This window comes from Stegastes partitus, unplaced genomic scaffold (genome assembly GCF_000690725.1).
Source record: "Stegastes partitus isolate 25-593 unplaced genomic scaffold, Stegastes_partitus-1.0.2 Scaffold362, whole genome shotgun sequence".
Classification (NCBI taxonomy): domain Eukaryota; kingdom Metazoa; phylum Chordata; class Actinopteri; family Pomacentridae; genus Stegastes; species Stegastes partitus.
In genome coordinates this window covers 262,659-279,895 of record NW_007578093.1, presented here as the reverse complement: position 1 = coordinate 279,895, position 17,237 = coordinate 262,659, and the positions used below count along the sequence as shown (strand labels likewise).

General features: G+C 45.5%; 1 protein-coding gene across 1 annotated transcript; it reads left to right on the top strand.

Moving 5' to 3' along the window:
- Positions 1-680: 680 nt before the first annotated feature.
- On the top strand, positions 681-9,879 carry slc6a4a (solute carrier family 6 member 4a). The gene is made up of 13 exons (XM_008284503.1): positions 681-1,205; positions 2,418-2,552; positions 3,014-3,236; positions 4,375-4,513; positions 5,261-5,395; positions 5,553-5,656; positions 5,772-5,899; positions 6,175-6,287; positions 6,998-7,129; positions 7,603-7,702; positions 7,875-7,975; positions 8,101-8,268; positions 9,583-9,879. The coding sequence occupies exons 1-13, from the start codon at positions 737-739 to the stop codon at positions 9,655-9,657; spliced, it is 2,022 nt and encodes a 673-aa protein (XP_008282725.1). The 5' UTR covers positions 681-736; the 3' UTR covers positions 9,658-9,879.
- The last annotated feature ends 7,358 nt before the right edge of the window (positions 9,880-17,237 follow it).

Sequence of the window (17,237 nt, the reverse complement as noted above, 5' to 3'; positions counted from 1 at the left end):
CCATTATACAGCTTTGATCAGATAAGCACCAAAACAGGTTACGCAACTGATAGCATAAAATGAGAAACACAAGGAAACGGCTACAGCGAGTGAATCGACATGTTTCAGCACAATCACCTCAATCCGTCCCGTTCCCAGGATTTAGCTGCTTATTTGTTTAAATGTAAAATAAATAAAAAGCTGTAGCTGAAACATGTTAGATCCCGTCTGTCTCTACTGTTTTTCATTGTGATAATTTAGATATTTATGCTGCGTGGACAGACTGATGTGATGTAATTAACAGTAATTAAAACCCCTTTCTTTGACCTATCCGTGTGTTGCAGTTTGCTCCATCACCCAGCGTCTCAGAGGACGAGCTGTTTGTGGAGAAGATCCAAGATTCTTGCAGCTCTTCTGCTCGCCACATCCTGTTCAAACACATCTCTGCTCCTGTGCACCCTCCTCCGTCTGTCCTGCTGCCTGTTGCTCAACAGTCCTGTGCACACCTCCCCTCATTCTGGCCCCATTTCCTCCCTGTAGCTCTGCTCTCCTGTTGCCCGACTCCTTTACCTGTGCAACCACGACAGTCTTGTCTTTTCCCAGACTCGTGCTACAGCCGACGGCAGCGCTGCCTCTCTCCTAACCCCTCTGTTCCCCTGATGGGCACCATATCAGACAGCAGCGCCACATTCCCTTCGTCACTGAGAACCTCTCTCCACCCCTAACCGCCTTGCCAACACCAACATCACCCAACCCAATGGAGACAAAAGATAAGATGATGAGCATGCTGACAATGGACAAGGGGGAGAACGAGGAGGAGAGGGACAAAGGGAGGGAGGAGGTGAGGGGAGCAGAGGAGGGCACGCAGCAGGAAAATGGCCGACTGATGCTGGCTGACGGCCTCGCAGACAGAGGACCCAAGAGCCTGACCTCGGGCTCTGGCCAGCAGGTGTCCAATGGCTTCACCACGTCCTCCCCCCAGAGCCCCAGGGAGGGTCCGGGGACCGCTGCCTGTGCTGTGGGTGCAACCACTGGTCCTGGAGGGGGCACTGGATCCTTGGCTCCACTAGGAGGCCTGAGAACCCTGGTGGTCCAACAAACCAGCCTGGAGAGGCCCAGAGAGACCTGGAGCAAGAAGATGGACTTCCTGCTGTCTGTGATCGGCTATGCTGTGGACCTGGGAAACGTGTGGCGCTTCCCGTACATCTGCTACCAGAATGGAGGAGGTGAGGCAAGCTGTTTGGAGGAGAGGATGGTGTGAAGGGGGGACAGGGAGGTGAAGGGTGAGGTGGAAGATCACACACTGGAACAGACAGGTTTTAAAGAATCAGAAGAAAAAGAAAAAGTTCTTCTGTGGTTTGCATCGTCTTCTATGATTCACAGTACAAGAAGCAGAGCCTTCCATTGTTATCATTGTATTATCTTATATCTATAAGCTATTGGTAAGATATTATCATTTCTGGAAAACACATCTCCAGGGACCTCCACGGAGCACCACAGTTAGCAGGATGTTCATGGACAGTTTAGGGGTTTTTGCTCATTTCTTTCTCAGTCTCAGGTACAACAGCTCCATGCATGTATGTCTGTGGACCGCTGTGCTCACCTAGCGGCAAACAGGGCCTCCCTTTTTTTTATTGAATTTGCAATAATAAAATCTTTGCAATTTCCTGTGTTCTGTGTGTGTGGCAGAGCGAGGTAGAGATGGAGGCAGGAGACACTTGATAGAGGCGACAGTATTAATTGTGGTTCTTATGAGAGCGCCTTCAGTCTCTTTCTCCTTGCTTAATAACCTGTCTCCCAGGCAGCTGCTCAATCAGCCCTTATCTCTGCTTTCATGTCACAAAGAGGCAGCAGCCGCATGTATACACAGCATGCTGCCCACAGGCACATTAAATAAGTTTAGGATCAGATAAGCACAGAGATGTGTTATCAAACGCTGCTCTTTAAGCTAGACTTCACATATTTGGCTGCTCCTCTGTGAACAGCCTTCTTCTAATTGTTTTACTTTCACACTCTCCTTACTTTGCAGTAGCAGAGCCAACATCAGAGCAGCTATAACTCATCTTAGAGTTTAAACAATGAGTCTAACTGTGTTCCCACAGACCACATTAAAGGCAGAGCGATGTGAACCTGGGAGAACATGCCTTGTTGACGTTGAATGGACTGAGGCTGTGTAAATGATGAGGCTATTACAATATTTAATGATTTTTACAGAGTGCTCTGAATGGTCTTCTGTTGTTGTGAGTTATTGAGGAGACTACTGAGGTACCAGATGGTGTGAGAGAGTTCCTCAGGAGGGTAATTGGCTTTTTACTGTTCTTCCATAACTCTTTCTTTCTCTCTTGCTCTTCCTCTCTTTGTATTTCTTTCTTTCATCCCCCTGCTGCTCTTTTAATCATCTCCTCTCCTTTCCAAACTTCCCTGCTGTCTCTGCTCAGGTGCCTTTTTGCTGCCCTACCTGCTGATGGCGGTGTTCGGCGGTGTGCCTCTGTTCTACATGGAGCTGGCTTTAGGCCAGTTTCACCGCAGTGGCTGCATCTCCATCTGGAAGCACATCTGCCCCATCTTCAAAGGTAACTAGGAGTGGGGAGAGTCAGTAGCAATATCTTGGACAAGAAACGGGAAGGAACCGGAGAGGAGGGAACAGGAAAACTGTCAGTAGGAGAACAAAGAAGACGAGGAAGCACGGTGTCGAACCTTCAGAGTCTGAGAGACAGCTCATTCCACCTCCCTGCCCTCCTCCATGCAGCTCCGACCAAGACAACCCGAGTTTCTTGTGTATCAACTGAGATGTAGTGACTCTCTGTTATGGAAATCGTCACATTTCCATGCCAAATGCCAGATGCTCAGAACTGTGATAGTATGTAAATTGTTGTTGTTAGAAAATGTCACCACGTCCTGAGGAGGAACTTGAATTAGCTTGAAAACATCCCTGATGTCTCCGGCTGACTGATGTCACACTGCACAGCTCTTCACAGATCATGTTATAGTGGTTCTTAACTCATATTCTAACAAATCTTTTCCACTCATCCAGGGATCGGCTTTGCCATCTGCATCATAGCCCTCTACATAGCCTTCTACTACAACACCATCATGGCCTGGGCCCTGTACTACCTGATCTCGTCGTTCCAGCCCACGCTGCCCTGGACCACCTGCACCAACAGCTGGAACACGGCCAACTGTAACCGCTACATGTCCTCCGACCACAACGTGTCCTGGTCCAACTCCTCCACGTCTCCTGCCGAGGAGTTCTATACGTAAGTGCATGTAAGTCGGATGTGGAGGCGTAGGGGGGCGCTTCACGGTAGAGAGGAGTCAGGAGAAGGAGTCGGGGGGGCTTCGAGAGGGAGCTTCTTGGGTTTTAGATTTATCAGCATCTCTGCATCACCGGAGACATTTCAGTCAGAAGTTGTCAGGTTAAAACTACTGAGGAATGGATCAGTTTAATATGTGGAGGCATGTAAGGGTCAGAGAAATCACTTTGTGTAAGAACTGAAGTGTGTAAAAGTAATAAATGACGCTCCTGGAGTATCGGAAACAAAACTGAGTCTCTTCATAATTAAATCACGAATCATAACAAACCGTCTGTATTTTCAGTGAACTTGAGGCAGATTTCCTCCAGACAGCGTCTTGTTATTCCGACTGCGTGGGTCTAATCAGCTGCTCTGCGTCCGTCCGCTCAGACAGATTCAGGGTTTGTCCGTAGTTCACTTTTCCTAATACAGATTTAAAGTAACAAATTCCTCGACTCAGTCTGGCGCCAGAATTTCCTGTTTTCAGCATAAATCACGTCTGTTTTATCATCGGAGCTGTGTGTGCATAACCTGTGACCACATGTCGACCTTACTGTTCATATCGGACTCCTTTTTTTTTTCCCTGGAAAGCTCCTTTTTTCTTTTCACTGAGGCTTGTTGCTGTTACGGCCCTCTGATGTAGTTTTTATATCTGCTCGTTTCCCTTTAGATCGACTTCCCGTTAGTGCTTGTTTATTCTGTGCATGTTTCTCTGACACTCCCTTTGGGTTTTATTTATATAAAGTTATTCTATACATTCTATCATTTGTTAGTGTCTCCTCTCACGCCCCGTCTATCTTTATTTTTCTCCCCTTAGTTGTACCTTTTCTTTTTTTTACTTGTTTCTTTCTGTATGATTTCTATATATTCGTCTGATCTCTTCTTGTATTGTCTTATCTTCTCCATCACTTGTTATTATTCTTTCCTGTCACCGTCCTGTGTTATCTCCACCTTCTCCATTCCCTCCTCTTTCACTTCTCCCTGGTCACCATTCCTCTCCCATCTCCGTCAGTGCACTTTCACTGATCTCCATTCTGTTCCTCACCTCCCCGTGTTGCATCTGCTTCGACCTGAACTCTTAACCTTGTTCTTGTGTCTCCAGCCGCCAGGTGTTGCAGGTCCACCTCTCCCCAGGTCTGCACCAGCTGGGCTCTGTCAGCTGGCAACTGGCCCTCTGTCTGCTCTTCATCTTCACCATCGTCTACTTCAGTATCTGGAAAGGAGTCAAGACGTCTGGGAAGGTACCTGGAGGGGCGCCTGCATGGCTGATGGGGTGTCAGTTAGAGCGGATGGATGGATGCGGTGCAGAGCTTCTCCTGTCATCTCTCTAGCCTCGTTATCGTTCATCATCGAGCGCAGAAAAGTTGGTTAGAAGGTCTGAAGTTAAACAGCTTGTGGTTCGAAGCTTAACAATCAAAGCATTAACATCAGAGTTAACGTTAGCACAAAGAGGAGGAAGCGTTTTATTGGATGTACTGTTCTTTTGCTAAAAGTTAATAAAATAATCATAGAAAGAATAAGCAATAAAAAAGAGAAAATGGAACGATACATGCCTCGATGTTTTAGAGGAAAGTCCGTTCACTGCTGTTATGATCTGATAACACTTTATGTTGTACGTTTACATGTGAGGTTGTCTTGTGCCACATTCTCCACCAATCACCAGAACAACATAATACAGCATTAAAGGAACGTCTATAACCTAAAACAATATCCACCAGAAACTGAATGCAGTTTTTTTATTTTATTTTTTTTAAATAGACGATTCATGCTGGTAACCAGTACTTCATGTCATTTCTCAGTTTCATATCCGTGCTTGTATTGTAAAATCCCAACAAAGTAAAATAACCTAAATAATGATCAAATGTGCAGCAGAGGAAAGAAAAACAACAGGTTTTCACCACAATAAGGTGTTTTTACCGAGCATGAGCAGACCACTGCCTCCACGGCTGCCTGGAACAAAACAACCCCGTGTGTTTGTTCTGTTTTAGGTAGTGTGGGTGACCGCCACCTTTCCCTACCTGGTCCTCGTGGTCCTGCTGGTCCGTGGGGCCACGCTGCCAGGAGCCTGGAGGGGCGTCGTCTTCTATCTCAAACCGGACTGGGAGAAGCTGCTGAGCACGACAGTAAGTCAGCAGCCAGGCAGTCTCCATCCCTTTCTGATCCCCACCTTGATGTCTTCATGCAGATCAGATCCAGCTCTCTGTCTTTGACCTCACTGTTTTCTAAATCCCCATGTCTTTCTTCATTATTCACCATTATCGATCCTTTAAACTCTTAAAGGTGTGGATTGATGCAGCGGCTCAGATATTCTTCTCTCTGGGTCCGGGCTTCGGTGTTCTTCTCGCCTTTGCCAGCTACAACCCATTTCACAACAACTGCTACAAGTAAGAACACACGTCATACCGGAGCTCTGAGATTATCTGCAGAACCGTCGACTAGTCTGTGCAGAGGTTCACAGACCATCCTCCTGTTTCTACCCTCCAAACCTTCTCCTCTTAGGGATGCGTTGGTCACCAGCTCCGTGAACTGTCTGACCAGCTTCCTGTCTGGCTTCGTCATCTTCACCGTGCTGGGCTACATGGCTGAGATGAGGCAGCAGAGTGTGGATGCTGTGGCCAAGGATGCAGGTGAGTACCAACACAGTCCTCAGCAATAACGTCTTCATCCAAGCTTACTTTGTCGGAGACATATTCACCCCAGATGCATGTCACCTGGGAAGGACAGAGAATACAGTCAGGGGAAGCCTTGACATCATATAAACATCCCAGTTCAGGTCACAGAGGGTCGGAGGAAGCTCCTGCTCTGTGGTTCTGAGCTTGAAACTGGTTGAGGTTTACAAAAATACACAGCTCTAAGGATATATTCAGCATGAATCCTGAAGTCTTGTTGCTTTCCCTTCCAGGTCCCAGTCTGCTGTTCATCATCTATGCAGAAGCCATAGCCAACATGCCTGCTGCCACCTTCTTTGCCATCATCTTCTTCCTCATGATCATCATGCTGGGTCTGGATAGCACGGTGAGTTGGCTCACTGCTCTTTATATCTTCATGTCCTCTTTTCATCCTCTTTTCCCTGATTTTGTTGTTGCCCAGCTCTCAACTGTTGTGTGCTCTGTCTAACCTAGAAGCAGAGCTTTGATATGTGATCTCTTGTTATTCACACAAATGCCTCATTCTCCTGGACCTGTGTTTGCCTGCTTCTCCATTAAGGCGCCTGGTATTATTTGTCCTCTCTGTTCCATTTTGAATACCAGTCAGTGAAAACAATGTGCTGGAGTTTCATATCGCTGTTGTGTGGTGGTCTTTGTTTATCTGCTCTGAGGCAGCCAGCTGGAGAGACCTGTAAGGCTGTTATCACAGCCTGATTATCGCTGTAGAATCAGCATCAGGGTTGCTATGCGCCTCCGTTTTATGACTGAGGATATTACTCCAAAACCTGTTGGTGTCCCTGAATTCATGTTGGACCTGTTTGGTACCGAAGGTTTGGAGCTGTATTATTAGTGGTTGTATGGATTGCTGACATGTGACAGTAGTGCTGGTTTTATTAGATCAATCATTGACTGCTGGTTCTTCACATGGAGATAAGAAATCATTCGTACAGTATATGTGATCAAGATAGGAGGCCTGAACTTGTCCTGTACTTATCTCCACATCTTTATTTCCTCGTGCACCCTTTGATCCTCTTCTTGTCTGTTTTGTCTTCTTGCTCTTGTTCTTCTCTTCTCCAGTTTGCAGGGCTGGAAGGAGTAATCACAGCTATGCTCGATGAGTTCCCTCATGTCCTGTCGAAGAGGCGGGAGTGGTTTGTCTTCGGCCTTGTGTGTGTCTGCTACCTGGGCGCCCTCTCCACACTCACATATGTGAGTTCAGTGCATGCAGGTTACTTTTAGAAAGGCCATAATTGATTAAACTGTGGTTGGTGATGTTCTCTGCTACAGTCAATAGCAATGATAAAGTTCAACACTGCAATCTTCAAAATATTAGTTTGTTTATTTCGGTTTCAAAATATGCACTCGAGCGGATTTTCAACAGCTGCATTTGCATAAGATGTTACTTGTCAAAGGTTTTTACTTTAATCAAATTGACATCATACTTGAAGTCAGTAAGAATAGCTTTAATTACACTGCTGTGTTTTGGTTGGTGTAATCGCTGCAGTTAACAATTAGCTTAAATGAGATTAGAGCAGCCACAGTAATCCGTTTATCTGCAGCCTTCATTATAGTAAGGTGGGACTAGCACGGGTGTTAAACAATCATTGTCTTAGACAAGAAACCTGTTGCACAAGAGTAATTAAAATGAGCTTTTCATGAATGATTCCCTGTGTGTGTGTCAGGGAGGAGCGTTTGTGGTGAAGCTGTTTGAGGAGTACGCCACCGGCCCTGCAGTCATCACCGTGGTGCTGCTCGAGGTCATCGCTGTTTCCTGGTTCTACGGTGAGTGATGCTTGTTCTAAACGTGACAGGAAGCTATGGGGCCCAGAGCTGAACTGTGGTGTGATGGTGCATCAGACTCCTCGACTCTTTGTCTGTTTCCTCAGTGTAGTTTTAATCAGACAGCAGTGACGTGAGATGAAGACGAGCTCCTTTGTGTTTCTGTGTGTTCTAGGCACCAACCGATTCTGTAATGACGTCCAGGTGATGCTGGGGTTCGCCCCGGGTTGTTTTTGGAGGGTCTGCTGGGTGGCCATCTGCCCCTGCTTCCTACTGGTCAGTCCCATGTGCACCATCTACACACAAACACTGGGAGGGTGCAGACGCAGCTTGTCGTGTTTCCCCTGACGTCTGATTCTTGTTGTGTCTGACCTCTGCTTTGCTCTGATTCCCACGCTCAGTTCATCATCATCAGTTTCCTGGCCTTCCCCCCAGAGGTCAGGTTGTTCCACTACCAGTACCCTCCGTGGACCACCGTCCTGGGCTACTGCATCGGCGTGTCTTCCTTCATCTGTGTGCCTGCTTACATGGTCTACCACTTGCTTAACGCCAAGGGTACATTCAAACAGGTACAGAATTTTTCTCTTATTCTCATCTCCTAAATGCTCTCCCCACAAACCTTCTCACTCTGTCCTCCTCCTCCTCCTCCTCGTCCTCTCCCCGATCATCTCCTGACCTTTGTTCTCTAACTGACAAGTGTCCAACAACAGGGACTGCCTCTGGGCCTCTCCTTTCCATCTGCTGTCTCCTGTGACACAGATCAGGATCAAAGGAGTGAGAAGGAGCACTGGCCAGAGATCAACGAGGAGAAAGAGCCGTGACAACAGTTAGAATAGACACATAAAGCAGTCACATCCACATTCTGCTGAAGACGTTCGCATCCAATCACAGTCTGAACAACTCCCTAAACCATCGTCACTGATAAAAATGTCTCCTAAATAGCATTCATGAGACACGTGCGCATTTCTAATTCCTGCTAATAATTGCTCGTTGTTGTGTATTGTCCTGTAACTTACGTAATAAATCCAAACACAAGCGTCTGCAGTCATTTTCATCACTATTATTACCATCTCGATGCACCCTGTGTGAGGGTTGACAGAAGGGTGGCGGACATCAAAGAGGCTGATAGACAGAGCTCCTCTGGCTGCCGTCCAGTGTTGACTCTGCTGCCAGGACACACAATGAGAGCGACACAAGTCAACAAACGCAGTGAGTGTGAAGGGAGGCAGCAGCTATGTAACGCAGGAGGACGAGGAGTTCAAAAGGCCAGGCCGCTCAAAACACGTCTGTAACGAAGCGGCTGGTTGTGTGTTTGTCATTTCTAACGTTTGTCGTCTCTGTAGGGCTGAAGACGAGGTTTAGATCAGGACTGTTGGAAATGAGTCTGAATGACTACTTTTCTATGGGAAAAAAATCTGCAGCAATTTTGATAAATGTATGATTTTAAGCAAAAATGCAAAAATCAGTTGGTGCCGTCCTCTTCAGTCGTCTAGACAAAACAAAACATCGTGTCATTCTAAGATCTGGAAAATGTCACTATTTTATAGACAAAAAATGGATTGAGATCTCAAAACAGTTATTAGACTAATGATTATTTTGAGACGGTACCCCCAGTCCACATAGCTGCTATGTGTGGACATTATGTGGTTGCATGAAACATCTTAAATACACTCGTCTGCATCAGTCCTTGAACGCTGCGTTTTAGTTCACAGATGGTCAAAGGGATCGTGGGTCCATGTCGCCTAATTAAGCCGTTGGTTCTGGCTTTCGTGGCAAAGCAGTACCGTATGTGCTCAGAGGCTGAATTCCTGTCACCAATCAAGCAGGTGTTTATTTATCACCAGGACTCACTCTCTTCCCTCCTGTCTGTCTTTTCATCGCAGCGCCTGTTAAAGAGCATCACTCCGGAGCCGAGCAGCGACAACCACAGAGACTTCATTGTGACCAACGCAGTCTGACCAGCGCTGACCTACAGGATGGGCCACGCTCGCTGGCTGGAGCGCCCTCTTCTGGGCACACTGCAGAACTACAGGACAAGGGGGCTACCTTTCACCGTCTTTGCCTCTTTTCATACGTCTCCTACACTCACACTTCTCTCACCCACTAAGATCTAGAAACTGGGGATGGACTTAGGTAGAGCCAGGCTGCAGTGGCTTTTTTATCTTTTTATTTTTTTTTAGCTCAATCTGATTTGGTTTCTCATGCTGCTTCAGTTTGAAGGATTTCTGTGATTCTACTTGCAAACTCAGAGTTTGGTTTCAGTATTTTTAGTGCCATCTTCAGATTGTTGTCTCACTCCCCCAGTCATTCAGTGACCAGCGTTCTCTTCAGATTATCCAGCTGTAACACCTATTTTATACGTTTGTATAAAGTACCTACAGTACATCCTTTCAGTTTTCTAATCAACTAATTAATCTCAGTGTCAGTACCCTGGTGTGCGCTGGACTTCCGATCTATTGGTTTATGTGGTTTACCTGCACCAGGAGAGCAGCACTGTGTGCACGGCAGACGTCCAGTTTACGTTATGACACAATCCGTGCTCATGCAGACAAACATGCACTCAAAGTTGCTGCACAATGAACTCCGAGGAGGCCAGGTAACTCCACTCCAGTCACTGTTGCTGTTCACGGTTGTATTTTCATATTATGCTGTTAGAAGTTATGCATTCTAATATGTAGCACGATTCAGGTATCCTTTACATCTGTTACTGAAGCCAAATATACGATATCTGTTCTGTTCTTCTCTCTGAGATGTTTCACATCGTTAGTGTTGTTATGTTGTGCTGACTGTCAGCCTGTGTTTATTCGGTGGCATCTTGGACGAACGGCAGATTTGCAATGAGGTCCCTACACTGTGAAGCTCTGTCTGCTAGTGACATGAATGTGTGTGAGTGTGTGCGTGTGGAGGACAGACTGTTGTGACTCCAGTGGAAAAAGATCCGCAGACAGAACTACCCACGTGTATTCATTCTATAACTGCAATATAAGACATGTATTTATTTTCTAGCGTACCAGTGCTGTCATTCTGTCTTTCCTCACACTTCAGCCATGACAACGTAGTGCTGACGGTCCTCGTTCATCTCAGTAATAGAAGCCAAATATGGATCAGAGCTAATAACATCATCAGTATCACAGTCTGAAAACCGCTCTTTACTTTCTACCAAAAACTTGTGCGTGTGTGTTTCTGAGAGTATCGGTGTGTGTGTGTGTGTGTCGGAGCAGGAGTTAAAATATGGCGAGTACTGTACATCTCCATGTGTATCTGCTAGTCTGGTATCGGTGTGATCTATCCTGTGAATACCTTCCTCCTTCCTCCATGGACGTGTGTGTGTAGTACTTGTGTGAATGTCACTGTGTGTGTGCGTGTGTGTGAGTGTGTGTGTGTGCGTGCGTGCGTGTGTGTGTGCACGTTGGTTTAGAGGTGTTCGGCGCTGTGTGTGTGCATGCCGTGGTGTGTGTACTGTACTTCCTGTGTGTGTGTCTGTGCTGTGATCTGTTGTCCTGTTAAATGCCAAAATATCTTATGAAGAAACTCGAGTCCTTCTTGCCTCTCTGTCTCTCTCTCGTACCTCTCAGCTCATGTAAGATCTGTGTATGTTCATAAAAGACTGTATTGAGAAATACACCTGTATAAAATAAAGATATATAAATATATGGGTAATAACACAATAAAGATATATGGAGATAAACAAGCTGTCGTCTGATTGTTTTGTGCAGTTGTCGGTCTTGTATAAAAGCTCATCACACTTGGATACAACAGTGTTCACAGTGAATGTCTGTTATTAACTGGCAGCTCCACAGAGACACATCTAAACATGATTAATGTCACATTTAGATGTGAATCTAAAACCAGATCTACAGCTGTCCCTGTATCACACCCTCAGTCCTAAACAGCAGAAGAGTTCTGATCAGAGCTGCATTGCTTTAACAATTGTCTGTCTAGTCGTTTTCTGTTTCACTGAGATTTAAAAAATGCAAGGGGACACTTACTTAGGCCTGTATTATAAAGGAGTACATACTGTTGTATCATACAGCACTGATAATTATCTTCAGACCAACCAGAAGATGTGTTTGCACAAACAGCCCTTTCAGTTCACAAAATTCAAAGACTTGGGGGTGGTACTCCACATCATAGTCAGGGTCTGCCCGTTGATGTCTAGGACCTGATTATCATCCACATGTGATTGGATGCATTTTAGAAAGTGACGAATCTGTTTATATAAAGGTTCCACACTAGATTGCAAAAACTAAGTTGTGAAGTACCCCAAACTTTTTGGAGGCCTCTGTGATGAACCTGACGTAGGTATGGACAACGGTATGAATCTGTTTCTAAAGGGCCCAGTGGCCTCAATACCTGTGAAACAGACAAAGTTGGCCAAGAAGGGCCTTGGTCAGGATGGTCACCAAGAACCTACAGTCACTCTGACAGAGCTGCAGAAGTGGGACAACCTACCAGAAGAACCACCATCTCACCAGCTCTCCATCTACCAGGCCTGCATGGCAAAGCAGCTACACTGAAGCTACTCTGAGTAAAAGGCACAGGACGGCCTGCTTGGAGTTTGCCAAACGGCATTTAAAGGTTTTTGAAAAACTTGAATATTTGGGCAGAACAGCAACCACTGCTCATCATGTGGTCTGAAGCATCACCACAGTGAAGCACGGTGGTGGCAGCATCATGCTATGGGGGTGTTGCCCAGCATCAGACAGGGAAGTTTGCCAGACATGAAGGGAGAAGGAGTTCAGCCAGATACAGAGAGGTCCTTAAAGAAAACGAGAGTGCACACCAGCTGAGACTGGCACACTAGTCCTTCTTCAGGCCGACACTGGACCGAAACTTAGAGCCAAGACAATGCTGGAGAGGATTGTCCTTCAGTGGCCTTGCCAAAGTCCAGCTGAAATCCAGGATGTGTGGAGAGACCTGGAGATGGCGGTTCAGATACATTCCATCCAATTTAAAGAATCGTGAGAGGTTCTGTGAAGGAGAAAACTGCCCAAATCCAGGTTTGCACAGACTTTAAGCTTTAATGGTTACAAAGGAGGCGTATACAAAGTGCTGAATTAATCATGTTCATACTTTTAATTGACTTTCAGCATTTTTTAGAAACAGGCTTCATCATTATGTGGTTACTGGGTATAGATTACCAGCAAAATCACAACACAGTATATTACAAGTGAAAGTATCCGAGTACTTTCTGAAGCAGCTCTAAAATAACCAACCAAAAGATCCAGCAGACAATGAACACTCAACATCCCAATGTTTTGGCTCAATGGACCTCAGTCTCCCCACTGGTCAGGGTGAGACTCCCAGCAGACATTTAAGACCTGCAAACAAGCCATGAGTACCAAAACCATCGTGGTGGTTTTATATCAGGTACCATAACAGGTCCACATTAGACAGCATGTTCACCAAGTACTGGTGTTTAGTGGCAGCTCCAGGTCAGTTAAATGAATTTGAACATTAATGCACCACAATGTGCTGAAGTGAATCCCTTTAAAGAGGTGGCTATTTTAAAATGCTGAACTTCAAGACTGCTGGATCAAAACGAGAAGAAGCAGCTCTGAAGCACAGATGAGGTTCTGATCCAGGTTGCAGTAATGCTGGAGGACGTGAGGCTCCTTGTGAGGCTGTTTTGTGTGTCGCTGTTAGTGTCGCCATGTTTGTAGAAGGAAACAAAGCGACACTAAAGCAATGACTTGTTCCAAGACTATGAAACGTCGCATAGCGTCTGTGTTGTGACTCAGCTCATCTACACAGAAGTGAGTCTCTTCCTGATCACAGGCCCGGCAGAGCTACAGTCATGTTGCTCTGAGCCTCTGTAGATGCCGGCTGCCTGAACCCTTCAGCAGCCTGTATGTGTCTGCTGGTCCAGCTGTGCACAACGCGCCGGTCCTTGTCATCGCTGATTAATCCTGTAACTGAAATCAGCAGCTGTAGCTAGCACGCAGACAGAGAGAAGACGGGCCTCGGGTCACCATCTGAGCTGCTGTAGGACGACCAGCAGCCAATGAGTGCAGCACGTCCTGGTAGGAGGAGAACCTTTAGACGTGTCATTATGCCACTGTGTTCTACTTTCCGCGAGCAGTTCTATCTGTCTGGCTGGAAGCGAACCTCTGAGTGTTTGGTTGTGATTGCAGCTCCTGGATGTGCACATCATCATGTGTGCATCCAGACAGCGGCCCGAGAGCCGGCGCTGCTCTATATGTGAGAGTCAGCTTTATTGTGGCAATTTCCTCTGAACTCCCCTTGCCTGACTGATGGACGTTTCCTGTGTTCTCCGCCGCGCCTTATCGCTGCAGATCTATATTAAAGAGCGCGGCGCAGCCAGCGTGTCCCTCCACCTCTGCTGTACCTGTCATCTCAGCGTCTGCCAGCCTCCTCACTATCAGGTGTCTATCAAGACCCCCAGCTCATTTCATCTCTTTCCAGCTCTCATATCTTCCTATTTTCCTCTTTCTGATATTAATTCGAGCCGGCCAGTCTGGGCTCTGTGTTTGTGAGCATCTATGGAGCTGCACTTTCCCTCAGCTGCCTCTATGGCTGCTGTCAGTTTCAAACCCTCATAGGACCACATTTGCACCGAGATAACCCGAATGCTTCATGGCAGCAGTTCACTTAGACTTTCCACTTCTCAGAGTTTGACATATCCTTTAACTCTCTGTCTGTCTGCCTCCCTCAGTTCTCGATATGAAGGTTCTTTGACAGCGATCCGGCAGGTCACCCGTTTTGTGCCTGACAGAAAATACTGGCATTTACATCTCTAACTTGCTCCGTCTGTCCGTCCCCGTCGCTCCATTCTTCCTCTCCTCCCGCCGGCCTCTCGCTGATCCCCTGATACTGCCGCTGCTCTGAAGAACAGGAAATGAAACTCTTTTTTCCCTGCAGCCCGTCGCTGCCACCCTTTATCGCACAAGGAGCTCGGTTCCCTGCGACGACTGTCTCTCACTCCCCTAATGAACTCATTTTGCACGAAGGGAGAATACCATCTTATCTCTGCACAGTAGGCCTCTTCCCTCTCTGACACTCCCTCTCTCTCTTTTCTCCATTGCTGCCTTCTCCTGTCTGCTTAGTTCATATAATTGTTGCCAAGATACACTGAGAGGTCCTTGATCTGTTGTCTTCTCATTATAGGTGAGGAGATGACTGAGGCGGGAGACAGCGGGGGAAGTGATGCTTGAAATGCTCTGGTCCATTATTCGCGTATTATAAGAATGTATGCACAGCGTGAGGTGTGTGAGACGAGTCCGATGAGCACCTGAAAGGCAAAAGAAAAAGGATTAAAACAACACTGACTTGCATTTCAGTCGAGTGAGAATTTAAGAAGACACAAAGCAGCAGTTATGCAAATGAATGTGTTCGTGTTTCCAGATAAGACGCCAGTAAGTGGATGAGTATTAATGTGTGTGGATGAAGGGATGTGATGCAACATGGCCCATAAGCCTAAAGAAGCTTAAACCATTTCATAATAGTCATATTTTTACGTCCTGGTTTTAGGATGTACTGTCATGGGCCTCGAATGCTCCACCTTCCCCCTGCATGGCCGAGGCAACGCTGCATGGAGGAACTGGAGCTTGTTTTAGGGAGTAAACCTACATATGAGTTAATGCAGAGTGGCTGCAGCTGCACTGTGAACCACCTGAAGTTCATTCAGCTTAAAAAGGTCCTCTGCTGACTCAAAATGGGAGTTCACTGCTCTTATGTTTATTCATGACTTCAGAGTCTTTATTAGACTCGTGAATGTGGCACCAGAGCTTCACAACATTAGGTTTCAGTCACTGCGTTACATAAAGAACGCTCACAGACAGACTTGCGTTTTTTTTTTTTAGATATTCTAGATCAGGGGTGTCAAACAGATTTTAGCTCAGGGGCCATATACAGCCTAATTAGATGTCAAGTGGGCCAGACCAGTAAAATCAGCACAATTACCAATAAATAACAATAAGCCCACGTTTTTACCTTTGTTTTTGTGCAAAGAAGTACTTCAGGAAAATCTTCATATTTAATGAAATATCCTTTTACAAAACATATGAACAAGCTCAGATCTCAGACAAACTTTGCTTCTGATTCTCATTTACATGTGCACATTACAGCTGGTCAGTGTTTGTACAAATCCACAAACTTTAAGTCACAGGCATCTGGAACTGAAAAATATAGTATTGCACTTTAAAATGTTTGGCATTGCATGAACAGCAGGATTCCACCAAACCAAAGCTGCTGACTAACATTAAATTGCACATATTTAACTACTAACTACTAGTACTAGTAACTATTACTGCAGCAAGAATTCATGTTCACAGAACTGTATTCTTCAAGTGCAATCGGTGTCTGAAGCAACGTTTTAAATGAATTATGATGATGAATGTGTTGCATCAACGTAAACACGCTGCATACAGACGTGAAGAAAATATTTTAAAGACTGCTTCAATGACAAATCTTTTTTTTTTTTCAATGACAACTAATCCTGTCCCTGTTTTAGCTCCAGAGGTGAACTCTATAACCAGAGCAACCGTAGAAAACTGAACTCTTCATAGTTTTGAGTTTGGGACGAGTCAGGATTCTTCTTTTGTGATCAGAGGAAGTCAAACTTTAGCACCTTCAGACCCGAGTTCTTGTTTGATATGCATTTTTATACAACAAAAAAAAATACATCAAGAAAATAAATCTTCTTCATATTCAAACACGTATGAATCATCAACTCTTCAAACATTTTGCTGATAAAATCAGTGAGCTGTGAAGTCCACCGTTTGTCATCAGCTGGAACAGTTCAGATCTGTTCTTTTAAAACCGGCTGATGACTGAGAGAAAAATCTGATGTCAGTGAAGCGATGCTAAAATGGGGTGAGACATTTCTGTGTAGACTGGACTTATTGATGAGTCACCTGTTTGATACCACAGTGGGATGACTCTCAGCAGCACCTCTCAGTGTTAAAACATGATCCTAATAAAGTTCTATCCCATTGAACACCAACCTGTATATAAATCCTGTCCAGTAATAATGACAAAAACCTCAAGACCTGCAAACAACCTGAACACTTGGAAACCAGACACAGTTCAGACTTGACTTTGTTTTGTTGTATTTATTTGAATCCAATTTTTTGTGAGGCAATTTAGAGTTTCCAATCAGCGTGTTTTTGGGGATTGTGGGAGGAAAGCGGAGCACCCGGGGAAACCCACACAAGCACGGGGAGAACACCAACTCCACACAGAGACGAGCAGTCGGACAGACAGGATTTCTATTAAAATCATCCTCCGTACAGCTGTCATGATCAGCCATGCTACAAACCTGCTCAGGTGGGTTTGACTCACGCTCACGACCCTCTGCTGCAGGTCCTTCCCCTTCTTCTCCCCCCTTTCCTGTCTGTCTCTACTGCTCTAAATAAAGGCAAAAAAACCGACCCAAAAGGGTAGAAAAAGGCGAAAATTTTAAAAATTATTTAGGTTGAAAATATAGAAATTTCCTGTGTTAAAAGCTAAGGGTAAAATCTAACGTTAAAAATATAAATACTGATTTTAGATAAAGTTTAGTTGATAAAGCGATTTA